Raw genomic sequence first — 17691 nt, 5'->3', positions numbered from 1 at the left:
TAGGAATTATGCAGGTGTCCCATACAGGGATCAAACCTGCAACCTTGGCATTATCACCGCCACACTCTAACCAACTGAGCTATCCACTTGGATTCCCTCAAGGGAAACATCCTGGAGGTTGTATGCAAGTGGTGGGTGGGGCCAGAGGCAAATATGGGTGGAGCTATGGATGTTATTCTTACCTTTGTACAATAGACTGTGTTCTATCCACATACAAGTCGAAGGCTTCTATATTCCACCCCCCACATATCTCCATTGAGGCAAGCAAAATGCATTATGACAGTTTGCAGATACATTCCAGCCAGGCAAAAGCAGCCAAAGAGGCTGTTGGCCAGGGCAGGCAAAGGACCGGGTGCGGCCTAAGAGTCCCAAGGGCTAGACAGAAAGTTCTGGAGGACTCGATTTGGCCCTTGAGTCCCCCAGCTCTGCTCTCGTTTTCTGTACTTTGTGCAAAAGGTTTTGGGTTTTTCAGTGGGACAAAGAAGCAAGGGAAACTGTCTCTTTGAGGATACAAACTAGGTTTGATTTGGGTTGGGGGGGCGCGGGGAAATTGGATTAATCTGTTATGTGGTTGTGGGACTAATGCATGTGCAACATATTTTATATACAGTCACGGTGAATCCACACCATTAAAGGGCCATACAGCAGCAGTCCGTAGCGTGAACTTCTCGTACGACAGTCAGTTTCTAGCTACTGCATCCAACGACAAGTCTGTAAAAGTCTGGAGTGTTTACAGCCAACGTCTTTTGTTTACCTTATTCCAGCACACACACTGGGTGCACTGTGCCAAGTGAGTGTTTGCATGCTTTGCCTTCTTGGTTTTTGAAAAGCAGTAACTTTTTTTTGTCTTTTTAAAACGGCTTCACATGTCTGTTCAATTCAGGATAAAATGGTCACTAACTTTGCAAGCGGCAATCGATTTAGATGCTAGATGTAGGCATTTTTAAAGCTGCGGTATATTTCTTTCCTTTCTAGATACTCACCAGATGGAAGATTAATAGTTTCTTGCAGCGATGATAAAACTGTTAAAATCTGGGATTTAAGAAACAAAACCTGTGTTGATGATATAATAGATCATGAAGGGTAAGCAGTCTTCATATATGAAAGGAATGTGGCAGTGTTGTAGTGACACTTGCAGATCTGCTAGAGGCCTCTTCAGTTGTTGTGAGAAGCAAAGTGTTGGAGGTGCAACGCCATTTGCACTGTCTCCATGACCAACCTTCCAAACTCAGAGACAAGCCTCGGAAGGGGGTTTGTAACTATGTTTGGCTCTTCAGAGTAATCTGTGGTGATGTAACGTATTAGATGTGCTTCCCGTGTGCTTTAGTTTTCCCTTCTGCTCTATAGCCATGCTTGGGCTATAACGAAAAGCCCTTAGTCTCAGATAAAGTAAACCTAGTGCAATCCAGTCCGCTGTGTTTATATACCTTCCTTTACTACTTCTCTTTCCTGGAAAGCACGCTGTTTAGATATAGAGCACATAATAATTTGGATGATTCCAAGTAGTAAGCCAATCCCTAGTTTTCCTAATTAGAGTTTGTTTTGAAAATAAAAAGCTTAGGAAAGAAATAAGCAGAGTACAGGCCAAAATGAAACACCAAGTATCATTAAGCTAGCATAAACTGCACAAGCTAAATTCTCTTACATGGTGGAGATCGCTTGGGTTTCTAACAGTGAAAGCAAAAACATGGCCAAAACTGTTCCATTTTTGTCGTGGGACTTGGGAGGTGAATGATTGACAGCTTGAGGAGCTCAGCCATCGGAAAACTGGCAGGGGGTCAAAAGCATAGTTTTCACATATTTGTGAAATTCAGGGCACCTTAAGAGGTGGGCAGAAAGGAGTGGTTAGAATCAGTGCCATTTTCCACGGGGCAAGACTAAACAGACTTTAGCCTTGTCCTTGTGGATGGAGGTGAAGTGTAGGAAATGCAATCTGTATTTGTGCCTCTGTGATGGAGAAGAAAATCTCTGTGGCAGCAGTAGGATTTCTTAAAGAGGCATACAGAGTCCACTTAGCTTAGCATGACACTCACCAGTCAGGGACTTTTGGTGACAACATGCACATGCCACCCATAGACGGAGGGAATCAATGAACTCACAATGATCAGCACAGGCTAGGCTTGGCAACATGCACAGTGCACATTAACACACATGCACAGTGCCCCTAACCATCAGCCCCAATGATACAGCCAGTATCAACAATTCCTATTCTGCCACTTCCTAGGCAGGAGTTCAGATTTCCTCAAGCTGCAAAACTGAACAGGAGGCAAGCTGAGAGTGCACACAGCCATCCTGGGGTAGCATCTGAGATTCAGACTCTTTGGCCAGGCAACCAAGAGAAAGGGGTAGGAAATATGACAAAGGCAGCCACAGACAAACACTGACAGTAGTAGTCTCCAGGGGCTCACTCCGTGGGACATAAGTTTGGGAAGCAGGAAATAGGAGTTTAAGCAGGCCAGAAAGTCAGGGAAGCAACATCCCATCACTGCTGTGAAAAGAGGGACTTTCTGACATGCAAGTGACCCCAGCATGGCTGTCAAGAGAAAGTATTGTATCTTGGCAAGGGGTATCTAGGTTCAAATCCTGCTCAGTAATATAGCTTCTGCTAACAACTTCATTTTATTCTTTATGGAAACTGATTTGAGGTTTTTTTTTAAATAATCATAATGTAAGTACTATGAAATAAATAAACATATCTCGGTGTGGCCTACCTCACAAGACAACAGTGAGGGCAGACAGCATGGCTCTGAGTCCTTAGGATGTGATGTAAAACTCATTAAAAACCATTGGCCAATAAAGTAAGCCAAGTGGATGGCAATGTTCTTGTAACAAATGACAAATCGTTATTTTTAATGTTTCCTTGTAGATTTGCCAACTATGTGGACTTCAGTCCTGATGGTACGTGTATAGCTTGCGCAGGCTCTGATCACACAGTGAAGATCTGGGACATTCGAATAAACAAATTATTGCAGCAGCACCGAGGTAAAAGGCTACTAAACCTATTCCTTTTGCAAGTTCTCTAAAGGTAGTAGAGGTCTTAGTAACTAAGAATGCCGGCTGTATCCCAGAAAGTTTCCAGTTACAATCATATCTCTGCCGCTAACTTCACTGGCCAAGCCTTTGTCTTGTATCTTTTACTTGGGGATAATAAAACAAGCCTATGTTACAGACTTGGCTTAAATATTTCAGAAGGAATTAAAATCTGGCATTCTGAGCATCTGAAAGCATACATAAATGCAAAACTAATATTTCAAAAGAGGACTATTTGATAAGCATATGGCTAATATAGCAGCATGTAATTATATAAATTGCACGAGCCATTTTAAAAGTATGTTCCCTTATCTTCCATTTGTTGTTTCTTTGGTTTTATTTGCTGACACAATTTCCACTTTAGGGCCATAGTAAATGATGATTCCTAAAGCATTGTGTGTGTAAATCTGAAAAGATGGCAGCTGTATAGCAATGCTATGCAAACTGTATCAGCGATAAACAATAGAGGACCACAATGACTGGAATTAATATCCCAGCTCGCTCCTTAAGCTCATTCTGTGGCCATGTAAAATCTGCAACCTCTCTGCCCTATTTTACTTCATAGGATAACCCATTGCATGCTCCTAGTGTCAGTGGTCCCCAGATTTTTGGCTGGTCTTGGTAGCTAGCAAAAACTTGCTGATACAACCCTGCCCTTCCCCCAACTCCCTCTGATGCTACCCTGAGCATTAGAGAAGCACAGTCCATATGCAGGAAGAATCCCACCCCTTCCTAGCTCCAAGAGCAGGAGAAAGGTGGGGGCTTGTCTGTGATACAATGTGCTGTAACTTGGAGTGCCTCCAATGCACAGTTCAACCATAGGGAGAACTTCTCCTTCTCCTCTCCAGATTGAAGTTCAGGGGGAGGACAGGAGCTTGCCAAACATGCCACAACAGGGAGGGCTACCAAATGTGTTTTGTGAATTTGTGGGTCCCTCATCTTGGAGGAATGGCAAGATATAAATATAAATACACTGCATTTTTCTCATACGGCCCTGCATTGTGAACAAGAAAAACAAAGACAAAAATTTAAAACGTGTAGCCAAGTAGCAACATGCCTTTGTAATACTAGTTACGGTTGCTATATATTCTACTTATAGTTTAAAGTGGTGCATAGTCTGGATATTGCTGTTTGTTTTAGTGAAACGTTCCTCTTTGACCAACATGGTCTTTCTCCTCAATACTGCACCTTAGAAAGCATGAGTCAGAGTTGTTTTCTGCTTGTCCTGCCGTTTCCCCCTGGAAAACTTGCTCTTTAGCGCTAAATCAGAGCAAACACCAACTTGCAGAAAAACCAGTTGATGTTTGCTCCAATTCCATGCTAAAGATCAGAGTTTCCCAGGCAAAAGTGGCAGGACAGGCAGAAGTCTGGATGAGCCCTAAGTCTTGATCATGGGTAGGCAAACTAAGGCCCGGGGCCCGGATGCGGTCCAATCACCTTCTAAATCCAGACTGTGGATGGTCCGGGAATCAGCATGTTTTTACATGAGTAGAATGTGTCCTTTTATTTAAAATGCATCTCTGGGTTATTTGTGGGGCATAGGAATTTGTTCATCCCCCCCCCAAAAAAAATATAGTCCAGCCCCCCCCCCAAGGTCTGAGGGCCAGCGGGCCAGCCCCCTACTGAAAAAGTTTGCTGACTCCTGGTCTTGATCAAGGCTTTAAAAGAATCCATCTGCTTTCCCTCAATAAGAACTAAGTGTTCTTGCTACTTTAAGCCACAGGATGGCAGCACAATAGTGTAGATAAAAATCACAAGTATCTTTTTCAATCCTCTAATAAAGTAGAAACTTTGAGCTTGACCTAGGAGAGAGAAATAAAAGCAGCTTGTGTTTCTATGCTCTGCTTTTCTTGCATTTGGTTGTTGAAGGGGTCCAGATTTTGAGCTTCTTATTCTCTGTACCCAAAGACCCATCCCTAACCCTGTAATAATACTCTGCCGATGTGCGGAGATTCATTTCTTTCAGAAGCCAAAAGCTCTCGTTTACTCATGTACATTTCATTGTGTACTATCTGCAGCAGAGCCAAAGCCTATGGGATTGGCTCGCACAGCTGATGTCGGCTCCACCACCAGCAGATGGGTAGCAGAGCTGGAGCTGTCTGGATCTCTTTTGCATAACCAGTGCTTGCAGAAAGCTGAAGCCTCAGGCACTTTAAAGCACTGTGCAGGTCTCTTTGCAAGCTCTGTGTGGTGCTTTGAAGTCTCAGCATCGAAACTTCAAAGCTCCCAATCACCTGATGGCACTGGGATGTCAGGTGATTGACAGGTGGGTCCACAAAGCTAGATCTAATATGGATACTTCCCATGGAACCAAAAAAGTTCCTCACCTCTGGTCTACAGTCTCTTTCAGTTAAAACCAGGGCAGGAGAATCCGAAAGTACAGCCATTCTCTCAGAAACCCATATCAGATCCTTACACATGGTTTGAAACCCCTTGAAAATGGATGGTTTTCCAAATCATTCATTTAACCAGCCTTCTTAAAAATTGTTTCGAGACAGCTGGTTCAGGGATTCAGCTGTAAGATCTTTTACCCTAGGACAGTAACCAACGTTTCCCCCTCCAGATGTTGACAGACTCCAATTCCCATCAGCCTTAGCCAGTATAGCCAGTGAACATGAGTGATGGGATTTGTGGTCCAATAGCATCAGGTGAGCACCACATTGATTATCCCTGCCCAAGAACTAGATAACTCTGTGCCTTCTGTTCCCAGCCTGCCTCTTGAATACTTTGGATTCACTGATGTGAGTCACAAAGCTTTATTATTATTATTATTATTATTATTATTATTATTATTATTATTTACTACCCTTCATCCAAGGATTACAGGGAGGTTTACAATTTAAAAACACAAAAATGCAGAACCTAGTAACAAACAAAACAATACCTCCCCTCCTGAGACAGTTTAAAAGGCCATGGGATGTTTAGTTATCCAAGGGCCTAGGAGAAGAGGAATGCTTTCCCCTGATATATGTAACAAAGGTGCCAGGCAAGCCAGAGCATTCCACAAGCAGGGAGCCACTGTAGAAAAGGCCCTGTTCTCACGGTGCCGACCTCTCGCAGAAGAGGCATAGGAAAAAGGGCCTCAATTGATGGTTATATGTCTCCATCTTAAGCAGCACTATTGTGTATTTGTTAACAACTTTGTGTGCAATTCTGCAGAAGAACACAGGGTTGCTGGGTTTTGCTCAACAGAATGATGCAGTCCTAACCACAATGCAACACAGAAGCAGCTGAGAGGGAACTAAAGGCACAGTTTAGGGATAACAGAGTGGCAGTGAGTCAGGAAGGTTAGAGGTGGGGATAGGTAGAAAATCTTTCAATGATTACTGCAGAGCTAAAACAAAAGGTGTTGCTCGTTAGAGAATGAATTTCATTTATAACAGGCAGCCCTGTTTAGGGAGGCTTTTAATGTTTAATAGATTACTGTGTTTTATTTTTCTGTTGGAAGTCGCCCAGAGTGGCTGGGGAAACCCAGCCAGATGGGCGGCGTATAAATAAATTATTATTATTATTATTATTATTATTATTATTATTATTATTATTATTATATTAATGAATCAGTTTTCAGCTGCACACTTATGAACATGTATCTGGGAGTAAGTGCCTTTGAAAACAATTCTCAATAAGCATGCTGTGGATTGCAGTGTTAGCCAGTGCAGATATTGGCTCCTTTATTTGCTATCAAAATCTGAATTCTTTTTTTACTTCAATCAGTTCACAGAGCGGGCGTGAACTGCACGTCTTTCCATCCTTCTGGCAACTATCTCCTCACAGCTTCCAGCGACAGTACTGTTAAGATTTTGGATCTTTTAGGAGGAAGGCTCTTGTACACGCTCCATGGGCATGAGGTAGCACGTTGTTCTCTCTCCTACCCTCTTGTTTGCTTGAGCTTCTAAGGACCACCTCATGCATTGCTGCTTTCTTGCAAGACATAATTGTTTCCAGCGGAAATGCAAAGTTACTGGGATGTATCCACTTGGGCTGTGAATACAACCCTTCAGCAAACTTTGCAAACACAAAATGCTCAACAGCTGTATCTTTGGCTGTTTTACTTCACACATTACAGTAAAACTGATTCCCTACACTGAGTTAAGGCTAAGAGAACTGAACTGAGTTACACAGGCCTGGTTCACACATCAGGTGAAGCCACAAGGAAGATGAACTTTGGTTTAATGTGAATGAGCAGTGTGCTGGTGCAGCTTGTTGATTCTGCAGGCACTTTGCTTCTGCTGGGAAACAGATTTGAGCTCAAACATTTATTAAATTTCTATACTACTTAGTGGCCTGGATTTCACCAACCTGGTGCCCTGTAATTTTTTTGGACTACCTGTCACACCAGGCCCAGCCAGCCATGACTGCATTAGTTCACACAGGACTTGAGAGCAGGGGCATAAGAAGGGGGGCAGCGGGCGGACCACCCCTGGGGCCCTCATTGGGTGCGCCACCCACCCGCGACTCCCAAGCCTACCCTGAGCCATCAGAGTAAGGGGGGAGCTGCGCCACTTTGCCTGCGGCATTCCCCTTTCCCCCTTCATTTTGACAGCTTGGGGGTCGCAGGCGGGCAGTGTGCTGAATGTCCGCCTTGGGCGGCTTGCTCCACCCCCAGCTAAAGGGTACCCGAGTGGCTACCCCGCGCCTGGGAGGGCACCCTCCACGCCATGCCTCCCTCAGGAGCACGCGGGCATATGCTCCACTGCTGCTTGAGAGATGAGCCGCTATTACAAGGATTACTAAGTGGTATCTACTTAGCTTGAAACAGTACTGAGACAGCCTAAACAGAGTTGGAGGGATAGAAAAAGTGAAGCTGGGTGTTATCGATATGTTTATCTGAGTTTCCAATTTGTATGCAGTCTTGCTCAGTTCTGTGTATCTTTTGAAACTGGGCTAGAGTTAGAATGAAGCTCAGCAGGACTTCACAGGGGATAGGGTAATGAACATCATCCGTGTTTTATATTTTTGTTTAAAAGGGAGCAAAAGGCCATGCTAATGAATGGCTAACAATGTTATGGCCTCAATATAAACTGCATTGTGGAAGAGGAGAAGGGCTTAAATGAAATTTCTGCCTGTGACACAGGCAATATTAATAAAAAATTCCATTTTTTTATTTTTTTGCTTTGAGTTGACAAGTTGAAATGAGACATCAACCTCAAACGTTGAAAGCTTCCCTGTACAGGGTTGCCTTCAGGTGTCTCCTAAAAGTCATATAGTTGTTTATCTCTTTGACATCTGATGGGAGGGTGTTCCACAGCATGGATGAAACTGCCGAGAAGGCCCTCTGCCTGGTTCTCTGTCACTTCACTTCTCACCGTGAGGGCCAGAAGGCCCTCAGCTCTAGACCTCAGTGTCCAGGCTGAATGATGGGGGCCGAGACACTCCTTCAGGTATACTGGAATAGGAAAGATGATGGGCAAAAAAAAGGATAGGCATCATTATGAAGGGGAGGAGAAAAATATATTAAAATTATAAACACTACTAAGTCTTTTAATTTTATTTTTAATCAGGCTTCTTTTCTTCTTTTTGACTAGGGACCTGTTCTCTCTGTAGCCTTTTCAAAAGGCGGAGAAACATTTGTCTCTGGTGGTGTGGATGCACAGGTTTGTTAAAGATTTTGATTTCTTAACGTAAAACATAATTTTATTAGACGCTCTAAACAAATAAGAGTTCACTGTGTTTTATTAATACTTTCTTAACAGTCTTATTGACATAATTGGAGGCCCTGCCCCTTTGTTTGCGCATCTGCGAGGTCTTGCCTTGAGATGCCTCCCTGCCTAAGAGAGGCAAGGTAGCTAGCAGCGTCTCTATTTTGTCCTCGTGCCAAATGCAAGGACCGCAAAACCAAAAAAGTAAGTGTGAGTTAAACATCAGTCAATATTTTTATTTATGACTTTTTGCAGGTGTTGTTCTGGAAAACAAACTTTGATGCATTTGAATACAAGAAAGTTCTTAAAAATCACATGCGAAAATTACATGGGGATGAACCCCCTCACCTTCTTGATATTTACCCTCGATCACCTCATCGCCATGATGCAAAACCACAATCTGTTGAGGTAAACATTATGGCTTCTAACATCTAACTATTTACAAGTCAACAAGTAGTTGCCTGCAAGTGAGACCTGCAGCAAAATATTGCTTACTGGAATGTCAGCCAACCAGTCTCTCTTCCAGGCTATTTCATTCCTTTCCCTCTCAATCTACTCTTTTGCTCTACTACAGACCCTGAGGTTTTATATGGTCCATTTCCCCCATGTTCCTAAATAAGCCCAACAAAAACCAGCTTGTTATCAAATCAGTAAAGAAGTAATGCGTTCACTCAGTAACTCAAATCTGTAATCATTGAATCATTACCAGCACAGACCCCAATATTCACCCCTCCCTTTAATGCAGACATGTACATCAGTACAAGTTTTTTTTTCCCTTTTGAAAATAATTTTTATTTGGTTTTACAAACATAAAGTCTCTGGTCGGGACTTTGTTTTCTTTCCATCTCTGGGCTAGTAGCATCCGCACAGCTGTCGTTGCATACATAAAAAGACTTCTCTGGTCCTTTGGGATGCCAGTACCTATCATTCCTAATAAAAAAGCTGCTGGTTTGTTTTTTAAAAAACATTTTTTTCATTTCATTATATATCATTTCCCAGAATGCTTTTATTACTTTACACAACCACCACATGGTGAACGGTACCTTCTTTTTCTTTACATTTCCAGCAGGTGTTTGTACTTGTCTTACACGTTTTTGCTAACCTGCTAGGAGTCAAATGTAGATCAGTACATATCTTTATCAACTAAATAAATATTTGTGCACAGGTGTAGACAGAGAAGGACAGAAATACATGTGCACATGCAAAAAGAAGGGAACAGTGGCACGCACTGAAAGGCAGTCACCATAATTGTTGGGTTTATTAAGTATTCCCATTAATGAAAAATAATACCTTTTAATATGGCTATTCTATATTTACCAACTGTAGATGGTTTATAATACTCTCAGTCATATTCTTGATGCCCAGTAATAATGCTGATAGCAGGCCATGTCATGCTATCATTGTATCATCCAAGATTCTGTACAGTATTGGATAGCTCTATATCATGGGTAGGCAAACTAAGGCCCAGGGGCCGGATCCGGCCCAATCACCTTCTAAATCCAGCCCACGGACAGTCCAGGAATCAGCGTGTTTTTACATGAGTAGAATGTGTGCTTTTATTTAAAATGCATCTCTGGGTTATTTGTGGGGCATATGAATTTGTTCATCCCCCCCCCCAAAAAAATATATAGTCCGGCCCCCCACAAGGTTTGAGGGTCAGTGGACCGGCCCCCTGCTGAAAAAGTTTGCTGACCCCTGCTCTACCCCTATGCTTTCCATAGAAAGTTTAAATCAATAGTTGTCATCTAAGGCGAACAGACACTAGATGGCACTAAAATTTAAGAATAGTTTGCACAGCCCAGTATGACCCGACCCCCCCCCCTCTGAATGTTTTTAAATACTGGAAATGTTACACTGTGTCCTATAGTTTCAATCTTACCTGGGCAATATATGTGATGAAGGACCAGGTTATGGATTGATTTTACAGCCACAGGCAAAGAGATTACCATAAAACGTTCTCTGGGTCTTAATTTCCTAAACCTAAACTGTTCAGTTTCCTTCTGCCATCCTTTATTTTGCACACACATGCACACACCAGTTTTGTAAAACTGTTTTAAATCTGGTGACTTGGAAAAGAGAGTAGAAATAGCTTTATGATCCACTTCAGAAGCTGCTAAAATTTGGAAGCTTCGGTTGGACAAAATGCCTTAGCCTTAAATGAAGACAAGAGCACATGGACCCTGTTGGGCAGCTATCCAGAAGCTACTGCACTAGATTCCTCTGTGAGGCCTTGCTTGAAGTCCCATCCATGGAAGAAGTTAAAACAATGTCCAGGCCATTTGCACAGAATTGTTGATGTTTAAAAAATTATGTCAGCAAGCTTTTTAAAGGCTTTGATGTGACAGAGGGATATTTTAACATCATGCCGTTGATTGTGACTGATCTGTTCTTGACTTTCTCAGATGTATTTTAGTGTGCTTTGTGTGATTTTAGGATGCTTTGTCACGGTGAGAGTCCTGCTGTTAGCACTCTGCATTTGTGGATAAGGCTTCCGACAGACATTTTTTTACTTACCGTTTTTAAAAGCACTGGTTCATCTTAGAAGTAAGAATGTGGCTTATAACTAGTAATTGCTCAAAACACCTTGAGGAGATAAATGCCATACAGAATAAAATTGTGCTGTATGTAAATGGCTGCTACTAACTGAGATTACTAGTTGAGATTCCTATATTAAAGGGGGTCCCTTCCAGTTCTCCAATTCTGTGATTTTGATATACATTTAATAGTTTGACAACTATGATTTTGATATACATTTAATAGTTTGACAAGGAGAATATTCTCTTGACATGTGGTCTTTGAGGGTTTCATCCTGTGTCCATTTTCCGTAGATGAAACAATCATAATATTTTTAACTCTGATTTTCAACAGATAGATCCCAGCTACGACGTCACAGATATGCAAACACTTGACCCTCCTGTCGTAGATATTACCTCACCTTCTGATTTACTGGTAAGTTTTCCAAGGATGAATTACAAACTAAAATATAATCCAAATATTGATTCTAATACTTTTTTTTTTAACCCAGAGCAATAAAAAAGCTGTACATACGTTTGGGTAGGGTTGACTTCCAAATCTTGCACAGCATCTGCGACTCACGCCTTATTTATTTAATTACAGCCAAATTACAAGGGTATCCAACGCTACAGATTACCTTTTGCCCAAAGGCTGTCCTTCTGTTTTGATGTTGCTGCTTCCTAAATACTTTGACTGTCCATGCCTCAGCAACTATATATTGCAAACTTTGGGTGTATTATTTTCAGATTTCTTATTATGTGATTTTTGTAGACCATCACCAATAAATGCTGCCTGCTAGGGTTTTTAATTCAGCCCTGTGAGACTGTTGCCAAAGATGCCAGGGCAAGAGCTGTTGGTGGCTACTCTGGTTCAGTGAACTACAAGTAAAGAGCTGCTCCACTTTTCTGGGTGGGACCTCCCCGTTGTATACTGCAGCTAGGGAGTATTTTCTTGACCAAAGGTGTCACTTGGAAAAGACAAATAATAGTTCAGTATGTGCTATAGCAACCAATAGATCCTAGAGATCTAGAATATGTGTTCTGAAATTAAGTGAAAATGTGCAGCACTGTGTTGTTCATTAATAGTCTTTACCAAGCGCTTTGTGTGAAAGGAGGATTCCTTTGTCGCTGCATTAACACCTCGGTGGCTCGGTGGGATTTGGGCATGGATGCTCACTCTGTATTCCTTTCCCATGGTAGCTTCATGGGGTATTTTGCTTGTGAACTGTGACATCCTGCCTCCATCACCAATTCTCTCCTTCACACCTTCTCATTTCCCCCATTTTTCTGGGAATCTAAGCTGATTCTCACAGCTGATTCTGAGGCATATATAAAATTCCTCACAGCCATCACGAACAACTGCTTCCTTCCTCTTCCTGTGGAAAAGCAGCATTCTCTGAGAACTGTACCCTGAGGAATGCAGAAACAGCGGCAGGCCTTTCACACAGGAAATTACTACTCTAGCACTCTCAGAAAGTGCTTCTGTCACTTGGACTGTCTGCCCATAATGAGCTTCCTGCTGACCTACAAGATGATTTACTACTGATCTAAATGCCTTTGCCAGTCCGTAAGCATAACCAGCAGCTAATGAAGCTGGCAATCAGCAGCTCTGTAAATCTGTAACTGCCCTGCTTTAAACTTGAATGTGGTAGGCGCACATATCTTTGGCCCAGCTTGTTCAGATCCCATCAAGTATGGTTAGGTAGCAAATTGTGCCTGCTTTCCAAAGTGGAAAATATTGTTGCGAATCACAGAACCATTTACAAACAATTTTAGTTCTTTAACATTAAATGTAAACAATTTCTTTTTTAAGCATTCGATGGCTATAGCACAAATAGTTGAAACAGGACACAGAAGGCTTCCATCAGCCATCTTGATGTGCCCCACTGAAATGAAAGGGAGTCACGGAGAAGCAGTGCTGGATCTGAATCTAGAACATTGCCCTTGCCCTATTTGTATAGCTAACTCTGTTAGTAATATTTGTAAGGCCCATTTTTCTGGGGGAATCGAAGCATGAGCCTCTGCACAACAGCCCATGCTTTCCTCTTCAGTAACAATAGTACAGTTCCCTACCTACCCACACATAATATAGATGGGTGGTGATAAGGGAAATAACCTTGCCATTGCAGAATAACCATGTGTATGTCTGTCTGCCTGCTCTCCTTTTGGAAATCTTAGATATATGTGCATTACACACCACATATGGGAGTACACAGCCTTCAGATTCATTTAAAAATGAATAGGATATAGCTGTGCCAAGGATAAATGTCACACACATGATGGGGAGCGGGAGGTGTGCCCCCCCCAGTCATTGCAAATTATGCCACCAAAAACACCCACCCCCTGAAAATGGGCACAGTCAAAACAGGAATGTGGGTGTTGTCTTGACTTACAAGCGTGGGTGCAGCTGGGAGGGGGAGAAGGGACAGCTGCCCCCCAATCAATAAAATTCAATAAAAATACATAGCAAACTGAGGTCCCCCCCAACAAAAGGCCTGGCCCCCTAACAAAAATCCTGGCTACGCCCATGCCTACAAGATGCAAAAACCTGTTGCATTCCCCCTTTGTGCATGTTCCAGCTAAAGCTGAGCACTTTAACAGAACAGTTCTATGCCCGTTTTCCTCTGAAATCAACCCATTGAAGTCAGCATGGCAGTTTAAACTCTCTGGCTGGATTGTGTCCCTATGTCAAGAATGCAGCCTTGAGGAAAGACATGCAGTCTGTGTTTGGTAAATGAGAGACATGCACTTGTTTGGACAAAAGGCCAAAAGGCCAAAAGGCTCTTGGAATCTTGGAATCTAAGAGGGTTTCACACACACACACACACACACACACACACACACACAGTGGTGTTATGAAGGAAGTGGGAGAAAGTGGTAAGATTATGGGTCATGATAAAACTAAGGCATAGAAATTCAGTGGTTCTAGAGTAGGGCCGTAATTACAATTGAAAACTGGTTCAGACAAACTGCAATCTTTTATGGTGTAGCAGGAAAGAAACCAAGCTGAGCCTGTGAATCTGGAGGCGCTGGATTCAAATCTTGCCTCTGGCTCAAAAGTCACCAGGGGTTTTACCGACCTACATCAAAGCAGAAGCTAACAAAGTATTTAGCTTCTGAAGGGTGACCTTTCCCTTGCTGTCACTCTCCAAATGCCATGCATACCTGATCCTGTAGTAGTGGATGCTCATTTCCTCAGCACACTATTGTCTTCCCCAGGCCTCTGAAGAGCTATCTGCTATTTGCACATTTATGCCTTTAAAGAAACACTTGTTTAAATCACTTTTCTTAAAGAGGGAAAGGTGGGAACATCACCAGTGATATCTCAGGCACCAAGATAGTCAGTGCTATTCATTGTCCCTTGTCCTTCAGACCAGCAGAACTTGTTCCTCCTGAGCTTAGTCCCACACATGACATCAATATGTGTGCTTTCCATCAGAGTCGCGGTGCTTTTGTAATGTACATCTAGAGTTTTCCTTCCCCTCGTGCCTTATTGTTTGCCCATCTCCATCTTGTCCTCCCACAATTTGCAATAAGGTTAGTATTGTTGCTCCCAGGTTACTATTGTTGCTCTACAGAGCTATTGCAAGGTTTACCAGGATGATTAGATGCAAAACAGTGTGACCATTCAAAATCCATATATATGCAAAATATTATTTCAACCTACAACAAAATATTACAGCATATCATGTCTGCACCCCACAGTGGTATTGTTCTGTTCAGAGTACCTTTCTATGAACTGTTAGGAACTTGAACAAACAATTTAACACTCTTCACTCCCCCTTTTCCATTTTTTTAAATTTCCAACTGACACTCAACATTCCTTGCTGCTGGATTTTGGTGTGTGTGTGTGTGTGTGTGTGTGTGTAGCACAGCAGAGTGCAGAAAATTAGTCTGGCGAGACTGCTGGTAGGGAAAGAAGAAGAAGCTTAACGTTTATTATTGCTTGTGAACAAAGCCATTCTGAAATCATTATGCTAACAAGAGAAGGTCCAACACTCAGCTTTTGTAGCTGGAGTCAGTCCAGGTGCTGCCCTCCCAGGCCAGGTGCGGAAAAGCCTGCAAGGCAGGGAGCAAGTCTTTCAAGACTTGCAGACAAGATGGCTCACTATTAAGAGAGAGTGAAATAGCTCCCTAAGTATTCTCTGTGTTTCAAGTGGAGGGAGACTACAACTAATCATTTTTGTAAGGAAAGGATATGTACAGTCAGCATTGGTGAACTGCTTAGCTTGGAGTAAAGGTAAAGGTCCAGTCGTGACCGATTCTGGGGTTGCAGCGCTCATCTCGCATTATTGGCCGAGGGAGCCAGCGTACAGCTCCCAGGTCATGTGGCCAGCATGACAAAGCCGCTTCTGGCGAACCAGAGCAGCGCACGGAAACGCTGTTTACCTTCCCGCTATTTATCTACTTGCACTTTGACATGCTTTTGAACTGCTAGGTTGGCAGGAGCTGGGACCGAGCAATGGGAGCTCACCCCATCGGGGGGGATTCAAACCGCCGACCTTCTGATCGGCAAGCCCTAGGCTCAGTGGTTTAACCCACAGCGCCACCCGCATCCCTTTAGCTTGGAATAGATTCCATATATATCAGTTCTGCACCATTTCAGACTGAAAATCCAGTTGACAAAGGTGGTGTATTCATGTGGCATGTCCTCTTGTGCATCAAAGACAAGATAGGGAAGGCAAGAAGGAGGGGTAGAGCTTGCCAAGCTGTTTTTGGAGAAGGTGCTAGAACTCCACACCAGGAAAGGGATAGGTTGCTCTGCACCATTGCCAAAAGGCTTCACTTTAAGGTCTTAACTATGGTCTGAGAAAACTTGCTGCAAATAAAACTTGGCTCATTTTTATTTTGATAGCAAATAGTGGGAATGTTTCAGCGGTTTTGAGTTATTTGTCCTTCTCATTTTAAGAGCTTCCTGCAGCAGCTGTTTGCAGGGACACTGAAAACCAGCCTTTATGACATTTCTTTACCCCTCTCTGTAGAGATCATATTGTTATTTTTGGCGCCTCTGGTCTTCACAAGAATTTTTGTAGTTTATGAAGGCACTTGTATGTTCTCCTTCCTGAAGCATTTATATTTAGAGTTGACTTCCTGTCAGGGAATTTCTCACCTTTGGGAGCCCAGAGCCTGATGATTTTAGTCTCTGGTGGTGCCCTCTTTTCTTTTCTTTTTTAAACTCAACCTGTTTTGCTGATAGATGAAAATTCAGCTTGCATTCTTAAATGTAAATTAAATATAGCATATGAAAAGGTCATGGAAAACATTGGCTTAATATAAAAATGCAATGTTTTAACATTCATATCTACAAAGAAGTATAATTTTATGCAAGTAATTATATGCAACCAATACCTACTGGAGTAGAAAATGCCATGTTCTCTCCAATGTCTCAGGTGGCGCTGTGGTTAAACCACTGAGCCTAGGGCTTGCTGACCGGAAGGTCGGCGGTTCGAATCCCTGTGACGGGGTGAGCTCCCGTTGCTTGGTCCCAGCTCCTGCCAACCTAGCAGTTCGAAAGCATGTCAAAATGCAAGTAGATAAATAGGAACCGCTACAGCGGGAAGGTAAACAGTGTTTCCATGTGCTGCTCTGGTTTGCCAGAAGCGGCTTTGTCATGCTGGCCACATGACCTGGAAGCTATACGCCGGCTCCCTCGGCCAATAATGCGAGATGAGTGCGCAACCCCAGAGTCGGTCATGACTGGACCTAATGGTCAGGGGTCCCTTTACCTTTACCTTTACTTGACACTGAAGAGGATGGGACAGGTTAATCAAGCTCACATAACTAATGAATATCGGCATTTCCTGTTGTGCACATCTGTAGCAGGATGGATCTTTTCCTGCCTCTGCATCTGCAGCCCTTGAGCACACCTGTAATAGGCTAGATTTTTTTTTCTCTGTTAAAAATGCTAAGCAATAACCATTGATTTACGAGCTATTCAGGAAGCTTCCTTTAAGACCATTTGCAATCTGAAGCACAACACTCACGGGGCTTTCCATATTTCGCACCCCAAACCCAGATCTGTCAAACAGACCATATAGACCCACTTACTGTTCCGATCGACCATGGCTGAAAAGCAGCTGCTATTTAATGCCATTGTAGTTGTGCTAAATATAGCACAGCTGTCAACCTCAGCAAATAAATAAATAAAACCGGCTTCCCCAACCACAGCTGCAGAGGCAGCAACTGGGGAGCTGAGTTTATTTCCCTTGCATATGTTATCATAAAATCAAGTCGATGAGGTTTTTTTTTTCTTGTTCTGAAATGGCCTGGTGCCCTCCAAAAGCTTGACCTGCTTTATGCTAAATTAGCAATAATAACAAAGTGAGCTGTGAAAATGTCAGTTTCATTAAGGGAGCTGGTAATCCTGTTAGTCTTGCCGCTTGTGGTTTAGGGGGTCCTTGCATTGCCACAGATTTACAGCTCATTCCTAGGGCTTAAGCTGCAAGAATATATGAAGCGACTTCTACTTCTGTCTCCCTGGGAAGCCTCCCTTGAGTACTTATCCATTC

The 17691-nt window shown here is 42.8% G+C and overlaps 1 protein-coding gene across 3 annotated transcripts in view; it reads left to right on the top strand.

Annotated features, from left to right (window-relative positions):
• Positions 1-17691, top strand: part of POC1B (POC1 centriolar protein B) — a 32471-nt gene that overhangs the window by 8151 nt on the left and 6629 nt on the right. For all 3 annotated transcript variants that reach the window (XM_035128250.2, XM_035128251.2, XM_035128249.2), the window contains exons 4-10: positions 611-790; positions 976-1083; positions 2867-2982; positions 6745-6878; positions 8556-8624; positions 8925-9077; positions 11538-11618. In XM_035128250.2, coding sequence (XP_034984141.1) covers positions 611-790; positions 976-1083; positions 2867-2982; positions 6745-6878; positions 8556-8624; positions 8925-9077; positions 11538-11618 — 841 coding nt within the window. The remainder of the gene's footprint in view (positions 1-610; positions 791-975; positions 1084-2866; positions 2983-6744; positions 6879-8555; positions 8625-8924; positions 9078-11537; positions 11619-17691) is intronic.

The sequence above is a fragment of the Zootoca vivipara genome, chromosome 10, assembly GCF_963506605.1.
Source record: "Zootoca vivipara chromosome 10, rZooViv1.1, whole genome shotgun sequence".
NCBI lineage: Eukaryota > Metazoa > Chordata > Lepidosauria > Squamata > Lacertidae > Zootoca > Zootoca vivipara.
Note: the sequence above shows the minus strand (reverse complement) of the source record. Positions and strands in the feature narration are given on the sequence as shown.